Genomic DNA, 20,640 nt, shown 5'->3' with positions numbered 1-20,640 from the left:
CTTTGGGGGGTGGAGGAGGGAGAAAGGGGGAGAGAGAGAGACAGAGAGAGAGATGGGGTCTAAAACCAAGGGGAATGAACTGCAGTAGTAAATTAACTTTCAGAGGGAGCAGAGGCTAGTTGGAAGAGAGAAATTGAGATCAGAGCATTAGGACTTCCTAACTTGCTACCCTGACCCTCTTCTGCTCCCATTTAGGATCATGGATTTAGATCTGAAAGGGACTCTTGAAATCCCCTAGTCCATCCCTGCTCATTTTATAGAGGAGAAAAATAACATAGAGAGGAAGTGATTTTTCCAAGGTCACACAGCTAGTAAATATCCAATCTAAAATTTAAACTCAGGGCTCCTGCTTTCATAACGAAGACCCTTTCCACTACACCAAGATGCTGCAGGCATACTTAAGGGACAAATGCTATTTGGGCATGCACCTTTCAGAGATGCTTGACTTAATGGACAGTCCTCTTTATAATGTTTCTATCCTAAACAAATTTTGACTTTGTATCTAACTTGGATGCTTCCTACCAGAAGAGTCCTAGACTGGGAGGTTCTTGTGCGGGACTGGGGAGTGGGAAGGGGGGGGGCATAAGAAGGGAGGAAGGGGAAAGGAAGAACTCAGATTCTTCAGTTAACTGTCATCCTCCCCCACCCACCCCACCACAGTCACATTGAACCTCAGAGACCGAGGTGACCTCCCTCCATAGCTGGCTCCCTACAGAGTGACCAGGGCCAGGTGATCAAGAGAAGATAATGCTCAGTCTGTCTTTTTCTTTTCTACCTGTCACATGTCTCTCTCTCCTGTTGGTCAATCTTTGGTTGCCTTCCGTTCGTTTGCGTCTCTGTCTCTTCTATTTGAGTCTTTTTCTTGGTAGCTATCATTTTCTGTCCCTATCTCTCCTCTGCCTCAGTGTCTCTAGTCTTCTGTCATTGTCTTGTTGCATCTCTATCTCTCTCTCTTTGTCCTTATCTAATTTCTTTGTTTAATCTGTCCTCCCAACTGTTATCACCAACAGGATAGATGGACTCTTGTTCAGGAAGAATCTCCCCTTGATGAGTCCTACATCTACTACTAGAAGGTGAGCTGTCACCTTTCCATTGATGGGGACAGATCGTCCCTTTCCCACTCACCCATAGGCCAAGGTACATTCTCCAAAAGTGAGTGTGTTTCCCAATCAGTCAAGAAGTATTGAAGTATTCTCCCCTCCCCTACAACAACAGGGCTTGACTGGTCACATAGACCTACCACCATGGCAGGGACCTCGAAGCGTTCCACATCTCCCAGCTCCCCACAACTTTCCAGCCCCAGAACTTCCTCCTGTGAAATGTTTGGCTATGTGGGGATCGAGGCTGTGCTGGACCAGCTGAAGATCAAAGCCATGAAAACTGGTTTTGAATTCAACATCATGGTTGTTGGTGAGGAAAAGTGAATGAGTGGCTGTGGGGGTTCCAGGAAAGAAAGAAGTAAAAACAAATTGAAGGGAAGGAGAAACAAGGTAGAGCCAATTCAGGGCTCCCTCCATTCCCCTTAATTCAACTCTCTTCCACTATGTGGTCTACAATCTGTAAAAACCCTATGTCCCTCCATGATTTTATATTCTCAAGTGCCATAGGAGCATAGATTTATATCCTGAAGAGACCTCAAAGACTCTCTAGTATAATCCCCCCCATTTTACAGATGAGGAAACTGAGGTCCGTGTAGATTAGGTGACTTGCCACATAGATATTAACAGATAAAGGCAGTTTTTGAGCCTAGGTTTTCTGATTCCAAAGACAATATTCTTTCCTCTGAACCATGCTGCCTCCAACCATTCCGCATGTGTGACCTGGCCATAACCTAGTCTGTGCTCAGGCTTGCCATTCAACTCTTCATACCCTTAGGTATCTCCACTTCCCTCCCTATCCCACTGTTCATGAATATGTGCTTCTGGTATATTCCCAGGGAGGAGTGGATTGGGTAAGTCCACAATGGTAAACACTTTATTCAAGTCAAAGGTGTGGAAATCATCACCAGTGAACAAGTTGGGGCCTTTACCTCAAACTCTTCAACTGCAATCTGTTACCCATAGTGAGTACCCCCCCCCTTATATCCACTACCCTATGAACCCCTCAAGAACTGCCCCAACTTCCTAAAACTGTCCACCCTTCAGAGCTGATCCCTTCTGGTCCTGATGGCTCCTCAGAGTTTGAGGTCCCTCTATGATGCTCCCCAACCCTCCCTCCATAGCAATTGAGGAGAAGGGGGTGAAACTGAAGCTGACAGTGACAGACACACCTGGATTTGGGGACCAGATCAACAACGACAAGTGGTATGTTCTTCTTCGGAATCCTAATCCTTATTGAAAGCATGGGGGAACACTCTCTTCCCCTTTGCCATCTCTCCAACTATCCTATCTCCAATCCGTGACACAGAAGCTTTTCCACTGCTACCCAACTCTCAAACAGAGATGGTGGCTGGTAGAGTTTAGCTCTCCTTTAGAGAACCAGATGGTGAGGGCAACTATTTTAGGGTCCTTATAATTAGGGTGAGCAAGGGCTGCAGGAGACCTGACCCATGTTTCAAGGACCAGTAAGTCCCACTTCCACAAAGACTCACCCAACCACTCAGGCTTCACTGATCATTTCTCCTTCAAGAATTCTGAAGTACTCAACTCTACTATTCTTGCAGTACTTACTAAAGGCTACCTTGTGTTGCTACTGTCTATTTATGTCACTTCTCATCTGAATTATACCCTTCATGGAGGGAACCAGGTCTAAAGACTATTCTTTAGCCTTTGAAAACAACTGTAAATTGTTGTTGGTGAAAATCATACTGGGGGAGTGGAGGAGAGGGGAAGGTAGGATTCCAAAGAACCTCGGCATGTACCAACAGGGTAGGGGTGGTTGGATGGGATCCCCAGGATCTTTTCCACTGTTCCTTCCCCTTTCCTTTCCAGTTGGGACCCCATCCTGAACTTCATCAATGATCAGTATGAGCGCTACCTACAAGAAGAGGTTCTCATCACTCGGCAGCACCACATCCCTGACACACGAGTGCACATCTGTGTGTACTTTGTGCCTCCCACAGGGCACTGGTGAGGGGAGAGCAAAGGGAAGCCACCATGGGCAGGGTGAGGGGATGGAACTATTAGTCATACACACATGATTTACAGGAGTAGCCTGTTAGGGGCTATGTGTCCCAATCCCCTAATCCTAGCTAACATTGCTGATTGAAAGTTCTAGGTACTGCCAGAGTTTGGGGTAAAGAGAGGAGTCTAGATTGACTTGAGCTGGAAAACAGTTTCATTGTCTCCTTCACCTTCCTGCCTCCTAGCCTTCGGCCTCTAGACATTGAGTTTCTAAAGCGTCTATGTCGGGTGGTAAATGTTGTTCCTGTGATTGCCCGGGCAGACAGCCTTACCTTAGAAGAGAGAGAAGCTTTCAGGTGGCAGGTAAGGGGGACCTGGGTCAGACTTAGAGGACCATTACCAACAGGATGCTGGACAGTTCAGGAAGCTGACTAGGAGGCTTCACTCTCAGGCTTAGGGAAGGGTTACATCGTTGAGTGGGAAGAAAGACCACAACTGGGAGAGGGGTACAGTTGGATGAGCAGTGGGAAAGTCAGAAAAAGGCCTCATGTGGGCTTGGTTGGGGGTTTGGTGGGGAGTCATATCAGGGAGAAAGAGTCTATCACCTGACAAGGACTGAAGTGAAATTTCTGTTTCCTTCAGATTCAGGAGGACCTGAAGAACAACTGCATCTTTGTTTACCCCCAGAAGTGCTTTGATGAAGACGCAAATGACAAAACTTTGAATGACAAGATACGGGTGAGGGAGCAAGTGATAACAGTAATGGAACCACTAAAGGGTTGGGGACCTCTCTTTTGGGAACCGACCTCGAGATGGCAGCTTTTTAGCTCCTCCTACCCCTCTTCATTACTATACATACCCAGAACCATCATATCAGATGCAAAAAATTATGCTGGGGCAGGTAGGTAGTACAATGGATAAAGCACCAGCCCTGGAGTCAGGAGGACTTGAGTTCAAATGTGACCTCAGACACTTACTAGCTGTGTGACCTTGGGCAAGTCACTTAATCCTATTGCTTCCCTGCCAAAAAAAACAAACAACAGAAAAGGAAATGATGCTCCTTTGCATGAGGAACCTGAGGGTACTACAGGTGGGCAAATGATAAGGGCACAGTATGGTCAAAGAGTTACTCCTTGCCCAGCCTAAGAAAAGTCTTTTTTAGAGATTTGTATAGTTGTTTCTAATTCCAAGTCTTTCTCTGTGCAACCCTTTCAGAATTCTGGCTTCTCTTCTTGCTTCCATTTTACTTCCCACTCCAGCCCAAATCTAGAACCATCTCTCTAAGTTCTATTGGTTCCTGAGGAAGATGGGTCTTTTCTATAGGTTCTACCCTTAAATACTCCAGACAGTCCCTGACCCCCAGGGCAGTAGCCCCTGATTACCCCTCTCGAAGGATTTTTAACCTACCAGTATGATGTAATTCAAAGAGTCAGATAACCTGGATTCAAATTTTGGCACTGCTATTTGTTCCCTATGTAACATTGCTGGAGTTTCTTTTGATGCTTTCAACCTCAGTTTCCTCCACTACAAAATGAGAGCCTCAGACAAGAGGATTTCTAAGACTCCTTTAAGCTCTCTGGAAGAGAAAGTGAGACTGATGACTTTGTACAGCTCTGCCTCACTTAAATCCAAATCAGTTCACCTGCAAGTCAAGGCATTATCCTCTTCAAGAATGAAGTATGAACAACCATGATGACCAGCTTCACTGCCTGTAAACATTCAAACATTTAGCATCTCTGAACAAGGGATGAACTTTTAGTATTTCAATGGATTCATAATAACATCTGTATCAATAGTCTACTACCCTCTAACTCACAGCTCATGATGCCCTTTCATCCTATTCAGTTCTTGTCCATGTCTTTCCATGAATCTTCCAGAGACAATTCAGTGTGATGCAGACCTTTCTTTGGTTCTTTTAACATGTTATGAATGGTAGAGCAACCCTGTCTTTTATCCCTCAGACAAGCTCACCTTCTTTGCTGGCCATATATGTTTCCAGCGATGTTTTTTACAGTACAGCCATTTGACATTCCCACTACGAATGTTTACATTGACTCTTGAGTCATCTGCAATTTTGACACCTCTGAGGTCATGTTGTTCCATGACTTCTCAGTCGTTCAACCTCCCTGAGAAGATATTGGTGTTCTAATAACATCTGGGGTTCCGCTAACAGGCTACACAATTTTTCAAAGTGATCCAACCTATTCTTTACTCCCTACTAAGTTGTGGACCATTTCCTAGCTATAGATTATTGTCCAGTTATAGCACCTGCCCCAGATATGCATAGGGATAAAGCATCTTTGGGCTGTTCATCCAGCTATGTGTAATGGATAAGCAATAGATATTCCTCATCTACTCCTCTCCCACCTCCTATTTGGACAGCTAGATCAATCTCTTGTTCGTGGCTATCTGGTGAGAAGTGTTCTGGGGCTTGAAGCAAGAAATAAGGTATCACCCCCAAAGGGAACCTAAAAGGCAGTATGTTAGAGTGGACAGAGTGCTGAAGTTAGAATTAGGAAGACCTAGATTCAAATCCTACTTCAGACAATTTCCTATTTAGGTGACCCTGGAAAAGTCACTTAATCTGAATATCAGTTTCCTTATCTGTAAAATGGGGATAATTTTAGCACTGAGATAAAGGTTCAAGCGAAGTAATATTCATAAGAGCTTTGCAAACTTTAAAGCCATATAATGTTAGCAATTACTGTTGTTGTTCGGGGGGGCCTCTAATACTTTGGAGTTTACAAGACATCCTCCCCGACACTGTCAAACAAGAATTGTCCCTCAGCAACTTTGTAAAGTTAGTAAAGTTTCTGTTTAGTCTCCTTCTCCAGCCCCCAAGGTACTCATTCCTCCTAACTCTTTCATTTTCCATAGCTCCTTGTTCTCTTTCCTGCTATCAACACCTGCTCTCAAGAAAGGGTGCAACATTAATTACTCACTCCTGGGTGTGAATTTATTTAATTTAATTTAAATTTAAATTAAATTAAATTTAAATCCTTTCCCCAGGAGGATTTATCTTGAAATGCTGAAAAGCTTTTTTCCATAATTTTGATCATTCTTGAATGGGGGGGATGGGGGAGGACGTTGCATTTTGAAAGACGTTGAACAACTCATGCCATTACAAATCTAGCCCTTTTAGAAGGTCTTTCACTTCCTGTCTTGAGCTAAACTGCCAATTCAAACTCTACTGCAGAGAGCAACTCTGACGGGCCAGAGACTTTGTTCAAATGCAAAATGTAAGCTTGCCTAAAAGACTTTTACAGAGAACTCATGCAAGGAAGATGCTTACACAAGGACATTCTCAAGGTCGGAAGAACTTTGGGATTGATTTCATGACAGGGCTGATGCTGGCAAAGGACCACCAGCATAGTGTGCCTGCATCAAAAAAGGCACTGTGCTCCATGAGCAAAGCAGAATTGCAATAACTCAAAAGAAACATGAGATGTGGAAGTTGAGAGACATCTCCACCCCAGATGTTCAAGTGGACTATTGGTGCCCGACGTGCAGTAAAAACTTCCAAGCTCATATTTGGTGGATTAGTCACAGTCAAATATACTGTACCTTGACCCTGACCTTGGGCCTCTTGGAGAACCTCCCTCTTCTCTCCTCCCTTTGGAATCCTGGGTGTAACCTTTTACCCACAGTCCTGATTCCTCCCTATTAATCTGACTGAAGACTTCCTCCTCGTACATAAACACTCCTTTCCATACACCAGTGTCCCCATTCATTTTTTCCTGCCCTTTTTCCCTTTTTGTTCCCCCAGACCAGGTTCCACACACCCACTGAGTCCTTAAAACTCTGGCTGCTTTAAGAGGCATAGCTTCCAGGAATAGGGAGGTGAGATTCCCATTGTCCTCTGCCCTGGTCAGAACATACCCGTAGTATTGTGTTCAATGCTGGGTTCCACATTTAGGAAGAACACTGATAAGCTAGAGAGGGTACCTGGATGGTAACAAGAAAAGTTAGTGGAGACATAACAGCTTATCTAAAATTAGCTGAAGGGCTGTTATGTAATGGAACAGAACTTGATCTACTCAGCCCCAGAGGACAGAACCAGAAACAATGGCCGGAAGTTGCAAACAGGCAGATTTAGGCTTGGAGGGAAATTTTCTAAAACATAGTTAGAGAGTTCCATCTCAACAGAAACATTGTAGCAGAGGTCTCAGAACCACTCATTGGATGTGTTGTAGTGGGGATTCCTTCTCAGATATGAGTTGGACTAGATGACTGCCAAGGTCCCGTCTAAAGCTGAAATTCTGTAATCCTGTCATTTCTGTGACCACTCCTTCAGGAGAAGATCCCCTTTGCTGTGGTTGGGGCAGACCAGGAGCACATGGTTAACGGGAAATGTGTCCTTGGCCGAAAGACAAAATGGGGAATCATTGAAGGTGAGTGCAGAATAGATTGAATGAATGAATGAAATGATACTAGGAAAGAAAGAGTCCTAGTATTCAGCTTGTTCAGTTCTGTAAGCTTAAAATGCTATATAAAAGTTAGCTAATATTATTATTATTTTTAATTATTCCAGTGGAGAACATGGCTCATTGTGAATTCCCTCTCCTGAGAGACCTGCTCATTCGGTAAGAGGAAAACCAGGGAAATTTCTGTGGTCTGGTAGAAAGAAGGGCAGAGAAAGGTTGGGTTCAGTTGAACCCTGAGAGAAAGAGGGCCATGTTGGGGAGGATGGATAAGAAAGTATAGGGAGGTCTAATGTGACTAGTTAGTCTTCTCTCTCAAGTTCCCATATGCAGGACCTCAAAGACATCACCCATAATGTTCACTATGAAAATTATCGAGTGCACAGATTAAACGAGAGCCACTTATTAGCAAAGGGGACCGGATGGGTGACCTTAAGCCCACCCACCCGAAGGAACAATACCGAACCTGGCCAAGACCTGCACTGGAACCGAGATGACTCGGAAAGTGTTTCCTGAATGCTAAACACGAACCTCTCATACTCAAGACCCCCTCAGACTTTCAATCTCACAATCCTTCTTTAACCACAACCAGATAAATTTGGGCTTTTCCAAGACAGCAGGCCCTGGTCCCACCCACTCCAAACATCCTCCCTCTATCTTTGTACTAACTTTGGGAGTATCGAGTTAGAAATTTCCTACTTGAAAAGTTGTGCTTTGTAAATTGTTTGATTTTTGCGCTTCAATGAATTTTTATGAATAAAAATATAACTTTGAAAGGAAGGTTTTTATAACCAAAAGACTCCCTGGGCCCCATTGCCTGGAGTCTTATAGGACTTATAGGGTTTCCCTAGACCCAATTTTACTCTAACCTAGTACCAGTTACAAGTTAAATAGGGAACTTGTGACCTCCAAAAACCAGGTGAACCAGTTATCTATTCCAGTCTTCTTCTCAATACCCAGTGCTAGGTACATAGAAAGTACTTGTTGACTTCACCTGACTGTTCACCTTGATTACATTTCCCAACAGTCTTCCTTTACCTAGTTGTTCTTCAGTATCTTATATCCTTCATATCTTTCTCTCTACCACAAGAAACATGTGTCACAGCTTACTGGGATATTTGAAAAACTTTGCCCCAACCAGCCTAATGATGAAGACTTGGGTTCCCCAGAAAAGTCTTGAGAGCAGGAGACCTTTTGTTCTCTGGGTTTATCATTAACCAGTATTCACTGAATATGGCACTTTTTTGAACAAATCACTGCCCTAAATCTTGTTTAGGATTAAAATTTATTCCAGGCTCTCTCCATAAATTTTGAAATTTATATTTCACCTAAAGTATCAATGGGTATAAGGTAAAAGAGAAGGACCCAGTCATTTAATCCCATCCATTAAGAAAGCTTTCCCTGATAGCTCCTAGGCCATAGGGACTTCTCTCTCTCTCTGAATTCCCAGTGATTTAGTGAAGGGAAAGAACATTGGATTTGGCATCAATGAGCACCCTAGCTACATCATATATAACACCTATATGTCTGGGGAAAGTCATTTAACCTCTTTGGGCCTCAGCCTCATTTGTAAAATAAGTGGGTTAGGGACAGCTAGGCAGTGCAGTGGCTAGAACACCAGTCTTGGAGTCAGGAGGACCTGAGTTCAAATCTGATCTCAAATTCTTTCTAACTGTGTGACCCTGGGTAAGTCACTTAACCCCAATTACAAGAAAAATGGGGGGAGAGGTTTGTACTAGATGAGCTCTAAGGTCCTTTCTAGCTCTAAATCTATGATCAGATGGACTCATTATTACATAATGTTTAACTCACAACAGCCCTGACAGGGACAGAGACAGTATGGTACAATGTGAAAAATGTGAATACATTCTGCCTTTTCCTACTCTGGGCAAATACAACTTTGGACAAATTACTTGACATCCTGGGGTCTCTTATGTAAAATAAAGAGATTGAATTAGATAGTCTTCTGTTCTGTTCCAGGCCTTACACAAGCTGGTCCAGCAGTGTAGGTGTGGGACTGCAACCAAATGGGAGATGCTTGTAGACTGTCTTGATAACTCAACGAAGAGGTTTACTTAACAATAGCATGGAGAGGACAAAGATAGAGGGCATTTATTCAGTCAAGCACAATTTCCCTGCCCCAACTTTTGCCATACGGGCATCAGGACATTACATTCTACTGGGGGATGGAGGTGAGGGAATATAACACAGCCTCAAATACTATCTGTGATCTCAAGAGGGCCGATATTTCCCATTTCATCGTGTCTGTCCACACTGCGCTACCCCTGTTCACGTTCTCCCATAAATTCACCACAGAGGGTTCACCAGAGGACATTCTGGGAGCTTTCCTTGCTTCCTTCAGACATAAGTGTGCCATAAGGATACCTCACTCTTGCTGCATGACCAGCTCCACCCTTTCTGCCCATTTATTTCTCTGAAGTCCCACTTTATTCCCAGCCTCCTCCTCTCTATGCCAGGTGTTGCCCCTCCTGTGCCCCCTCCCCTTTCAATCCTTGTGCCCTACACAGCACAAGCAGACACACAGCTGCAGGCGTAGAATGCTTGCACTTTCCAAAGGGGCCCTTTGTAAAGGACACATCTAGGACGATTACAAGGCACAGCATCTGCAGCAGCAGTCCGGCCCCTCTGGATGCACACATCTGGGATGGTCCTCCACGGGTCTCATAGCCCAGACTCTCCTGAGTGGTTATCACGAGACAGATGACGTCATCAGAGTAACGTCATCCACAAACGGGATTCCCGCCTAGGAATCCCTCTCCGACATCCGACGGCGCCTGACGTTAGGGGGAGGGGAGGAAGTGCTGACGTTGACCCTTACTAGGCGCCAGGCACGTGTTACACAGATGACCCTCACAACAACTCCAGCCCCATTTTACAGCCGAAGAAACTGACGCAGATGCAGCCAAGGCGGGGGGGGGGGGGGGGGGGGGGGGTGCGGGGGAGGACGCGGTGCACCCTGGGATTTGTAGTCCAGGTACGTCGCGCCTTCCAATCCTAGCCGCTTCCGCTTCCTCCGGCTCGGTCCCCGAGACCCCGGCTAGGCGGCGGATCGCCGGCGACTGGCTCCCGCAGGCGGTGAGCGGGGAGCCGGGCCCTGCAGCGTCCCGCGTCTCCTGCCTCCGTTTCCCCCCTCGGCGCTGGGAGGGACTGGCCGCTGCCCGACCCCACCGTGGAGGCGGGGGGGGGGGGGGGGCCGAGAAGGGAATCCAAAAACCTTCCCTTCGTCCGACCTAAAAGGCCAAAACCGAGAGCGTGGGCTGGGCTGGCTCCCCTCCCCCACCCCGCGCCCCGGACCCGCGGAGACGAGCCCGGGCGCGAGGGCCGAGCGCGGGCACCGGGACCGCCCCGGGGCGGACGGAGAGGGGGCCCGGAGCCCGATTCTCTGATAGACCCGGGTTCGGTAGGAGGAAGGAGAGGAGTGCTCGGGACCCCGCTGTGCCCCGGGGTCCGGTTCCCAGGGGATCCGGTTCCTGGGGGGCCCGGTTCCCGGGGGCGGCCTTGTGGTGGAGGCCGTGGAGACAGCTGACCTGCAGCCGGACGCGCGGCCCTGGGCGGGGGATGCTCACACCTCCGTCGGGATCCAGTGAGATAAGGGTTGTGCTCGGTGCGGTGCCCGGCACGTCCTGACGGCTCCCTGAATGTTAGCTGGTATTACTGCCCTGGCCAGGGGCTCACACTGCCACCCGGGCGTGTGGAAGGGGTAGAACTTCATTCAGTGAGCCTCTGCTGTGTGACCAGGGGCAGCTAGGGGGTGCGGTGGAGAGAGCACAGTGCAGGAGGCAGGAGGACCTGAGTGCAAATGGCACCTCCCACCCGTGACACTCACCAGCTGTGTGACCTTGGGCGAGTCACTTAACCCCAACTGCCCCATCCTGGGTCATCTCCAGTCATCCTGATGGATTCAGATGACTCCGGAGGAGAAGTGAGGCTGGTGACCTGCACAGCCCTCCCTCACTCAAAGCAAAGTCCAGTGCAAGTCGTGTCATCCTGTCTCTGATGGCCTGGTCTTCTTTGGCAAGGAAGGACAGAAGGCAGCATGCTGTGTGACCAAAACTCTGCTGGGCCTTGGGTTTACAAAAGACAAAACCCAAACAGCTCCTGCTCTCTGTTAGGGCAGGGGCAGCTGGGAGTGCCAGTATTTACTTAGTGATATCAATACTGGATGTATTTAAAGTAATTCGGAGGTGGGGGAGAGGGAGGATCAGGAATGACTTCTTGTAGAAGGTGGTAGCATTTAGGAGCTGGGGATTCCAGGCAGCAGTCAGGAGGAATTGTATTATAGTCATTCCAGTATTCTAACTGGCAAGTAGGACAGTTTTACAGTACGGGGAGTGTATATGCTGTGAATCTGTATGCCTCGAGGCTGATTGTGAAGGTCTTTAATGCCAAATAGTGAATTTTTGTCTTTTATCCTAAAGGCTATAGGGAGTCCCTAAGACTTCCAGATCCCTTTAGCATGGTCAGCCTGTTCCTTAATAATTGGCAGGCCTGGACTGTATAAGGAAGACTTTAGAGCTTGGGAGATTAAGTAGGAGGCTATTTGCAGTAATAGTCCAGGCAACCTGTGCCTGTTCTCTTAAAAAAAGGTCTTTGTCTGGGATGGAACAGTGAGAATTAACAAAGCTCTCTGTGATCTTGCTGTTGATAAGAGAGGATGAGAACAAGATAAAGGGGCTTTCTTTGGCACCAGAATGAATGGGTGTTCTTCACTCTGAAGCTCTTGTTGCCAGTCATTTACGTATTTGGATTCTTCATGCTACAGCCCTGAGGATACATAATCCCTAGGATGTGGGTAATGTCTTATGACCTCTTTCTCTTCCTATAGCTTGGGATTCCCACCTTGTTCATGAAGGGCATTCAAGAACCAACCGAAGACCAGGAAATGGTGGTGGCTCTTCGTGCACTGGAATCCCAGGTGAGCCTTGATTCCCCTTATGCCATCCAAGGTCTTGAGTGCTTCTTTGCTTCCTCCTTTCTCTTTTCCTACAAAGCCTTGCCTGCCTACATATACTGAAAATTCACTTTCCACTTTTTCTGATGAAAGCAACTGCTGTCTGATATCCAAGATATGTAGATAACCTACCACAAATATAATAATCCATTCCTCAATGGAAAAGTGGGCCAAGGATATGAACAAATAATTCCCAAAAGAATTGCAACTGTTAATAACCATGTAAAATAGCATTCCGAATCAATAATTATAACAGCTGTGCAAAAGAAAACGACTCAGAGGTTTCACTTCATACTCAGCACATTGGCTGAGATGACAGAAGTAGAGAATAGTCATTGTTGCAGGGGTTGTGGAAAGACAAATATACTGATTCATATGTGGATTTCTGAAGACATCCAGGTATTTTGGAAAGCAGTTTATACTGTGGAAGTGATGAAAGTGTTCATGGGTTTTGATCCAGAAATCCTACTGCCAGGCATAATGTCTCAAGGAGGTCAAAGGTATAAACAAAGATCCCAATTACACTAAAATATTTATAGTAGCCCTTTTTATGGTAGCAAAGAACTAGAAATAAAATAAATACCATTGTTTGGAAAACAGATGAATAAATTGTACGTGAATGTAATGGAATGTTAGAAATGACAAATCTGAAAAATACAGAGACTTATAAGGGATTACCCTCTGAGGCAAGAAGGATATATTTGTAAATTAAGAGGAATTAAAACACTTATTAAAGACATTTCCATAAATCATTTCTCAGAGGAGATGTTGGCTTATTTCTGTGTCATTCCCTTTGCCTGCACTGGATCCAGATGGCTCTGGAGTAGAAAGTGACTTTGCGCAACCCTCCCTCACTTAAATTCATTTCATTTGTGTAAGTCATGGCATCATCTTCCTTATGTCATGGTCCTCTTTGAGAATGAAGGACAAGCAATAATATGTTTTTGCCTCCAGATGATTTCCTTCCATCCTTTTAGAATTTATGGTGAAGTGCTGAATGAGTTTCTTGCATGGTTTCAGGGACTGGTGGTCGTTGAGGATCTCGCTGTGTATTTTTCCCAAGAGGAGTGCATTAATCTTCACCCCATTCAGAAGGAACTCTACTCGGACATCAAGCAAGACAGTTTCATGGATGTGATTCCACTGGGTAAAGATTTGGAAGTGACTTCTTACCCCCTTCTTTCCATTTTTTTCTTCTGTTTTAGTGCCTTTACTATTCTGACCTTATTCAATAAGAAAGCTCTCTAAGTGGCCTTCAAACAGTTGGTTTTTGAAAGAATGTGCACTCTTTCCTCTTCATATTTGGCTGCAGAGAAAAAGCTAATATTCTATGTGGTTAAGGGGATAAACAAGCTGACTATCTAATATCTTGTCTTCTTGATTTATTTCTGTTTATATTTCATATTTTATTTAGAATCATAGCTAAAATTTTAGAATTTCTCTATTTCAACCTTTTGTCTCCAAAGAAGATTTTGTCTAAACTAAAAACATTTCATTTCGTTGATTGTCCTTTTCTTCCTGACTTCCAAGGAAAGCTATTTTATAACTTTCAATAATTTGTTCTAGTGTTTAATAACTCTTAACAGCTAGGAAATGTTTTCTTTTGGCTAATGTAAATGTTTTCTTCTGTGATTTGAATTTGTTTTCCTTTATGTTGTTTTCATTTGAGATTAGAATGACAAGGAATGGTAATTGTTTCTCTTTTACCCAGGAACCCTGAGGGTCTTCCCCTCCCAGTTTTTTGGTTTTTTTTTTTTTAATTAATGGAGCTATCCCTTGTGTAACTTGAAGCATGTTCATTGAATGGGTGTACCTCACTCAAAGTGAGATGGTGATAAGACCTTATCCTGAAAGGGCCAGGGTTTCTCAGTGCATCCTGGGCCATTTCCAGTAGTCCTAATGAATATCAGGCCACTGGACCCAGATGGCTCTGGATGAGAAAGTGAGGCCGGTGACCTTGCACAGCCGTCCCTCACTCAAATCAAAGTCAACTGCAAGTCAAACCCAACAACAACAACTTAGCTTATTTGCCTACTGTGCTGAAGCAGAGAGATTAGTCTAAGAAACACCCGAAGAAAAGTTCATCGTGAAAGCCATGTCTCATGACAATGACAGTCAACAAGTTCTTAATTGTGGCAAACCTCTTAATTCTACTGCAATTTCAGCCTGTTTTTTTCTTAAATGTTTCTCAGTGATAATGGAGAAAAATCAGTCATCATCATCTGGCTAGTAGCTCTTCGTATATTTGATGATTGGGCTTTAACATCAGGGTTCTTCCCCTTTCCTAGAAGAGTATGGTTGCCACCCCTTTACATTGCTGGTGTGTTGTCTTAGTGGAATTATTGCAAATCTTTATTGACAAATAATTTGAGTGGTAGCAAAGTTCAAGTCATTATACTACATGCTGTACTAGTTGGCAAAACTTTATTTAGATGGAGTACTACCCATTAAAAAGGGAGAAACTTATCATTTATGGAGAAGTTTCTTTTTTATATATGTACTTCTCAGTTCCGTGTTGGAATTTTAGTGGTAAAAATAAGGAGATCCTAAGAGCTGAGGAACCAACTAATTCTTTTAGTTCAGTCAAGTCTGTTAGTGGAATATTTCCTGTTTTCTTCTATTATAATAGCAAGCATTATCCATATTCCTTATAAATTGCTAATTAGTTTATGGAATTATAAAATGGGGACAGGTACATCCAGTTCTTTGGTTACTATGATGCCAGTGGAAAGTGAGGCAGCAATCACACTTTGATAAGGCACAGAAGGAAGTACAGAGACTAGTGGCAAAAACGGCAGAGTAAAGAGGCAGGTGGTCTGGGGATGAGGATAGGGTGGTGGATGGAGGAGGGCAGGCATGAGGAAGAGAATGGGGAGGGGAGAGGTACAAAGAGTCACATAACCATGAATTAGAGTTGCGAACGCTTGGCATCATGAACAGATGAAAATGGAAGAATATTTGGGCATAAGGAGAAATAGGCATTGGAGGTCTCATTTTTATATGGTTTTAACTGGGGATGGAGGGGGTGGAGACTAACTCTTATCTGTGCAACCTTGGGGTTAGGTCATTAACATTCTCAAAGTTATCTGTAATATTTCAAAGTCAACATATCTGTGTCATCTCAGAACCATTTGGTATTCTACTAGTCTGGGACGTATCTAAGGTTTACATATTATAGGACCAAAAGGCCTGACCCCACACCTAGTTAATTCCCCTGATTTAGCACATTTTCAGAATTTTGGTTAATATATGATACAGTTTGCAGATTACACTCCTTTGACCTTTGGGGTAGTCTGTACGTGACTCCTAGGTTGCTCTTTGCAATCTTAGTTCTTGCTATCATTACTTTATGCCAGCTACGATTACTGGCTTCCTTACACTGACTACTTAATTACTGTATTGACTAGAAGGAGGACTTTTAGGGGGACCAGAACAAGATACAATTTTAACTCACCCCACAAGCTTTGTTGGGCTCATGAATCACTGGATCTCCTCAGTACATTTCTATGGATTCACCTTTATGGTTAAGATTAGATACAAGACCTTTTTTGTTTGTTTGTTTTTGTTTTTTTTGTTTTAAGTGACTAGCCTGGGGTCACACAGCTAGTAAGTTTCAGGTGTCTGAGGCTAGATTTGAACTTGAGTTCGCCCGACTCCAGCAGCCTTGGTTCTCTGTTCACTACACCACCTAGCTGTCCCCCATAGAAGGCCTTTTCATTAAATTTTCTTTTACCACAAGTTTTTCTTGAGATTTCTCTTGAATTAATTTGTCAGCCTTAGCCCAGAAGGATGAAAAAGGTTAATGTCATGAATTTTTACCCTTTATCCTTGCTTCTTTGGTTTATTTACATTGATTGTGTATTATTTACCAGTCTTGTAATTTGTAGCTTCTATTTTCTTCATCCAGAGAAATAATTATACCTGAAATTTCTCACTTTGTCTTAGCAGGAGATGAAAACAGAGAGGAGACTCTTCAGCAGGAAAATACAGAGAGTATAGGACCTCTGGAAGTGTCTGCCACTTTAATTTCTGAGCTGGGAAAAATGACTATAGATGAAGCAAGAAGACCTGAAGGGAGAAGACTAGGTTTATCCCAAGAAAAGAGATTTATAAGCCTTTTAGTTACCATTGACAATCCATCTCCATTAAGAGAATTATCTCAGTGCATAGAAAACATAATACTTTCTGAAAGGGATATTTACCTCCCAGAGCTGAGTGTAGCAGCAGCCTATAGCTGTCACGAATGTGGTAAAAGCTTCACTAAGAGCTCACAACTTATTTCACACCAGAGAATCCACACAGGAGAAAAGCCTCATGAATGTGCTAATTGTGGGAAGACTTTTACTCAAAGATCTACCCTTTCTACTCATGTTAAAATTCACCTGGCTGATAGGCCACATCAGTGTGCTCACTGTGGGAAAACTTTTCGCCGAAGTGCGCATCTTATCCGTCATGAGACTATCCATACAAGAGAGAAGCCCTATAAATGTGACCAATGTGGGGAAAGCTTCACTTGGAACTTCCAAATGTTGCATCATCAGAAAGTTCACACAGGTGGGAAGCCCTATAAATGTCTCTTGTGTGAGAGAAGTTTCGGTAGGAACTCAGATCTTACCACTCATCAGCGTATTCATACTGGAGAGAGACCCTTCAAGTGTTTAGAATGTGGAAGAAGCTTCAGTCAGAGATCAAATCTTGTTACTCACAAGAGAACTCATACGGGAGAGAAACCTTATAAGTGTGTTGACTGTGGGAAAATTTTCCGCCGTAGTTCACATCTTTCTCGACATGAAATTACCCATATGGGAGAGAAAATCCATAAATGTAATGAATGTGAGAAAACATTTGCTTTATATACTGAGTTTGTGCAGCATCAAAAGATGCACAAGAAAGAGAAGCCCTATTGCTGTAATAAGTGTGGGAAAAGCTTCAGTTGGAGATCAGACTTTATTACTCACCAGGGACTCCACTCAAGAGAAAAAGTTAATAAGTATCCCACATGTCAAAAAAGTTTCAGGCTGAATTCTTACCTTATTCATGAGGGAACCTACACAGGAAAGAGACGCTATCAGTGTTCTTCATGTGATAAAAGTTTTTATAAAAATTCTGACTTCATTATTCATCAGAGACTCCACACAGGAGAGAAACCTTATCATTGTGCCAGCTGTGGGAAAAACTTCAGTCGGAACTCACATCTCATTCGGCATAGAAAGATCCACATACGGGAGAACTTACGTAGCTTGTGAGGCAGTCTGCAGTATTTTGGTTATCTTTAACATCTTTGGGAACTAGTGTACCACATCACAAATTTTGGCAAGACTTAGGCCCTCCGGAGGGGGAAAAATGTGGTAGTATTGCAGCATTTATAGTTTTCTGGTTTTAATCAAAGTTTTTTAGCTTGCTTTTTTGTGTGATGGTTTTGCTATTTAAAGTGCTTGAAAACAAGTACTCATGAAACTCAGCAGGTGAAATTTTGTGATAAGAGGACCAGACGTTAGATTAGATTCTGAAATGAGCAATATTAAAAGTTACTAAGGATAGGAGACAGCCTTTGTAGAAATTAAAGCTATTTCCAAGATTGCACTTTTATTCCCACTTCAAACAAGAATGTGTTTCATTAGAGTTCAGAGTCGCAAAAACAGAAAAGCTAAAATGTAAAGGTTTTTTTTAAAAAGGCAAAAGCTAGGCATGAGTTCTGTTTACTGAGTTGAAGTTTTATTACTTGTCACAACCACATCAATATCAGCCAAATCAGTGCCTTTACATATAATAGGTCCTCAATAAATCTCTTTTGTTTGAACAGTTTTTGACTTTCAGAGTCTTGGAGTTTGTATACATTTTTCCTTGTACTATTAGACCTTTTGAGTGGCAAGAACAAATAATAGTTTACACCTAGGACAATTAGGCTAATGTGTCCAGCAGGCTTTGAGGAAACCCTTTGTTTGCTCTTGTTTCTACTGTTGGCCTTTGCTAGTTGTGCCATTTTATGCTGTGGTTCTGTTCCAGATACCATCTGCAAGTCATTTCTCCAGCCTGATAGTGTCTATTTTTATACATATAAAACGTGTGTATGTACACGTGTGTTATGTATATTATATATGTATATATAAACACACATATATATGATATATATCATGGCAGACAGTTGACTGTCCTTGACTGGGAGAAAAAACCCCTTCCTTGCTTCATTTCATTATGTAATCTTTTTTCTTTGTTGCTGGTTGAGGTTCTGAGATTTTTTTCTCAAAGGTAACCTACACCCATCTCTGTCAATGTTACTATATTGCTGTGTCAAAAACCAAAGTATGTGTTCCATTGTTATATTCACAGAATCTCAAAATTGGACAGAATGTGTGGAAATTTCCTCTTAGTCATGTTAGCAAAATAATTTCCAGTAAACATAGTAACAGTGAAAAGATGAGGAAATACAATCAAAATGTCAGGGTACTGTTTTCAGGAAGGAGTCAGTACTGGCTTATTACGAAACCAAAAATATTCCACAATCCTCTTGCTTTGCAATACTCAACACTTGTTACATCATGAGGCCTCAGTGACTGGGCTTCCACGCTTCCCCTTTTTGTGCTCAAGTATAATCTATATTGATTAATTCTAGGATCTCATTTTTCCTATGGTCTTTTTCTTTAAGCTGTATATCATCAGTAATATATATTAGTTGTTTGGTATAGATATGGAGTTCTCTTTTACTCTGATACAGAGAATGTAGCAAAATTGGGTTAAAGAGAATTATTTTGTGTGCCATTATAATATACCAAGTACAATTATAAGGTTGAGGATTGCCTTGAATACATGACAGGCTAAGTTAGTGGGAGCTATGTTGTAAGAAAAGTCCTATTGATTCTAATGAAATAGTCTATAAAACATAAATGAAAGTCAATCATTCAGTAATTATGAAGTACCTACTCTACATCAGGCATCATGCCAGGAACTGAAAATACAAAAGGCAGCATTACAATTCTCTGCCTTCAGAAGTTTACATTCTAAAGGATATAACAGATTTATACATACACAAAGTAAACATGGTTATCTTGGGAGGGAAGGGCCTAGAAGCTGGTGCAACCATGAAAAGCTTCACGGGGAATGTATTGAGCTAATTCTTGAAGGAAATCAGAGATTCCAAGAGATTGATGAGAGGAGGGGGTACATTACAGGTTGGTTGGACTGCCAGTGCAAAGGCATGGAGTTGAGAAATTGACAATTAACAAGTCCAGTTTGGACTAATGGGTGTAATAATGGTTAATAATTGTAAAGTAAGCCTGCACAACCTGCAGCCTGCCAAAGGATTTGGGGTAGCCTACAAAAAAATGTTGAGGAAAACATCTACATTTTTCATGGGTTGCCCAAAATCCTTTGGCGGACTGCAGGTTGTGCAGGCCTGTTGTAAAGGTAGTGTGGGGCCAACTTATAAGGAGCTTTAAATACCAAACAGGAGTTTATATTTGGTCCTAAAGGAAGCGTAACTACAGGAGTTACTGAGTATGGCATTGGGGATGGCATACTGAGAATGACATGGTCAGAATAATGCCTAAAGAAAATTTTTGGTGGCTGTGGAGAGTATGGATAGGGGTAGAGAAATCCTTGGGACTAGATGTGTGTGTATGTATATACGTATATACATGTATATATAAATAACACAAAATATCCGTGTATGTGTATGTAAAACATCTATATAAAGATAACTGGCTCATTTGGGGGGTTTAATGGCTCAGAATGAGTGTAAATAGCAATCGTTTCTCTTCTGGCCAGAAACTGTGAGGATCTTCCTCTCCCAGACAGATTCTTTTGGGAAGTCAAACTAGGCCATCTTTTGCCTCAATTCTTACCTAGCTTTTAATCACAGAGTGGTCTGTCTCACTGATCTCAATTTGTTAACAGCATCCAGAAGACTATTAAAATTAAGGAAGGAATCTGCAATCAAGGTGGTCCAGTTAAAGCATAGACTCACCTGTAGTTTCAGGCAGCTGAAGCATGCACAGTGGCCATACCTCTTGGCAGATGAGCTAAACCAGATTGAGAGTAATCAATCAGCGGGCCTCAGACCCATAGATGAGTTAGGGGGATGTCTGTCCCAAGCATTTGAAGACTTTACTTGGCAGACTGGGCAAATGAGAATAATTAGTACTAATGGCCATGAAGGCAGCTGAAACAGGACCTGTGGAGAGCTCAG

The 20,640-nt window shown here is 43.2% G+C and overlaps 2 protein-coding genes across 2 annotated transcripts; both read left to right on the top strand.

Annotated features, from left to right (window-relative positions):
- The first annotated feature begins 359 nt into the window (after positions 1 to 359).
- SEPTIN12 (septin 12) lies at positions 360 to 8,259 on the top strand. The gene is made up of 11 exons (XM_072608017.1): positions 360 to 730; positions 1,011 to 1,073; positions 1,216 to 1,410; positions 1,937 to 2,062; positions 2,222 to 2,303; positions 2,931 to 3,068; positions 3,308 to 3,425; positions 3,705 to 3,800; positions 7,357 to 7,453; positions 7,594 to 7,645; positions 7,804 to 8,259. Exons 3-11 carry the CDS (start codon positions 1,245 to 1,247, stop codon positions 7,997 to 7,999), a joined length of 1,071 nt encoding a protein of 356 aa, XP_072464118.1. The 5' UTR covers positions 360 to 730; positions 1,011 to 1,073; positions 1,216 to 1,244; the 3' UTR covers positions 8,000 to 8,259.
- A 1,310-nt stretch (positions 8,260 to 9,569) lies between these two features.
- On the top strand, positions 9,570 to 18,260 carry LOC140504258 (uncharacterized). Its single transcript, XM_072609038.1, has 5 exons — positions 9,570 to 9,675; positions 10,383 to 10,579; positions 12,330 to 12,419; positions 13,476 to 13,602; positions 16,404 to 18,260. Exons 1-5 carry the CDS (start codon positions 9,570 to 9,572, stop codon positions 17,699 to 17,701), a joined length of 1,818 nt encoding a protein of 605 aa, XP_072465139.1. The 3' UTR covers positions 17,702 to 18,260.
- The last annotated feature ends 2,380 nt before the right edge of the window (positions 18,261 to 20,640 follow it).

This window comes from Notamacropus eugenii, chromosome 1, assembly GCF_028372415.1.
Source record: "Notamacropus eugenii isolate mMacEug1 chromosome 1, mMacEug1.pri_v2, whole genome shotgun sequence".
Classification (NCBI taxonomy): domain Eukaryota; kingdom Metazoa; phylum Chordata; class Mammalia; order Diprotodontia; family Macropodidae; genus Notamacropus; species Notamacropus eugenii.
This window is presented reverse-complemented; position numbering and strand designations above follow the sequence as displayed.

Excerpts from the sequence above, each read along its gene's own strand:
- SEPTIN12 (XM_072608017.1), top strand. The coding sequence starts at position 1,245 with ATGGCAGGGACCTCGAAGCGTTCCACATCTCCCAGCTCCCCACAACTT. Across the intron at positions 3,069-3,307 it reads GTGCCTCCCACAGGGCACTG|CCTTCGGCCTCTAGACATTG; the intron begins GTGAGGGGAGAG and ends CCTGCCTCCTAG. Across the intron at positions 7,454-7,593 it reads AAAATGGGGAATCATTGAAG|TGGAGAACATGGCTCATTGT; the intron begins GTGAGTGCAGAA and ends TAATTATTCCAG.
- LOC140504258 (XM_072609038.1), top strand. The coding sequence starts at position 9,570 with ATGGAGAGGACAAAGATAGAGGGCATTTATTCAGTCAAGCACAATTTC. Across the intron at positions 10,580-12,329 it reads GCGACTGGCTCCCGCAGGCG|CTTGGGATTCCCACCTTGTT; the intron begins GTGAGCGGGGAG and ends CTCTTCCTATAG. Across the intron at positions 12,420-13,475 it reads TTCGTGCACTGGAATCCCAG|GGACTGGTGGTCGTTGAGGA; the intron begins GTGAGCCTTGAT and ends GCATGGTTTCAG.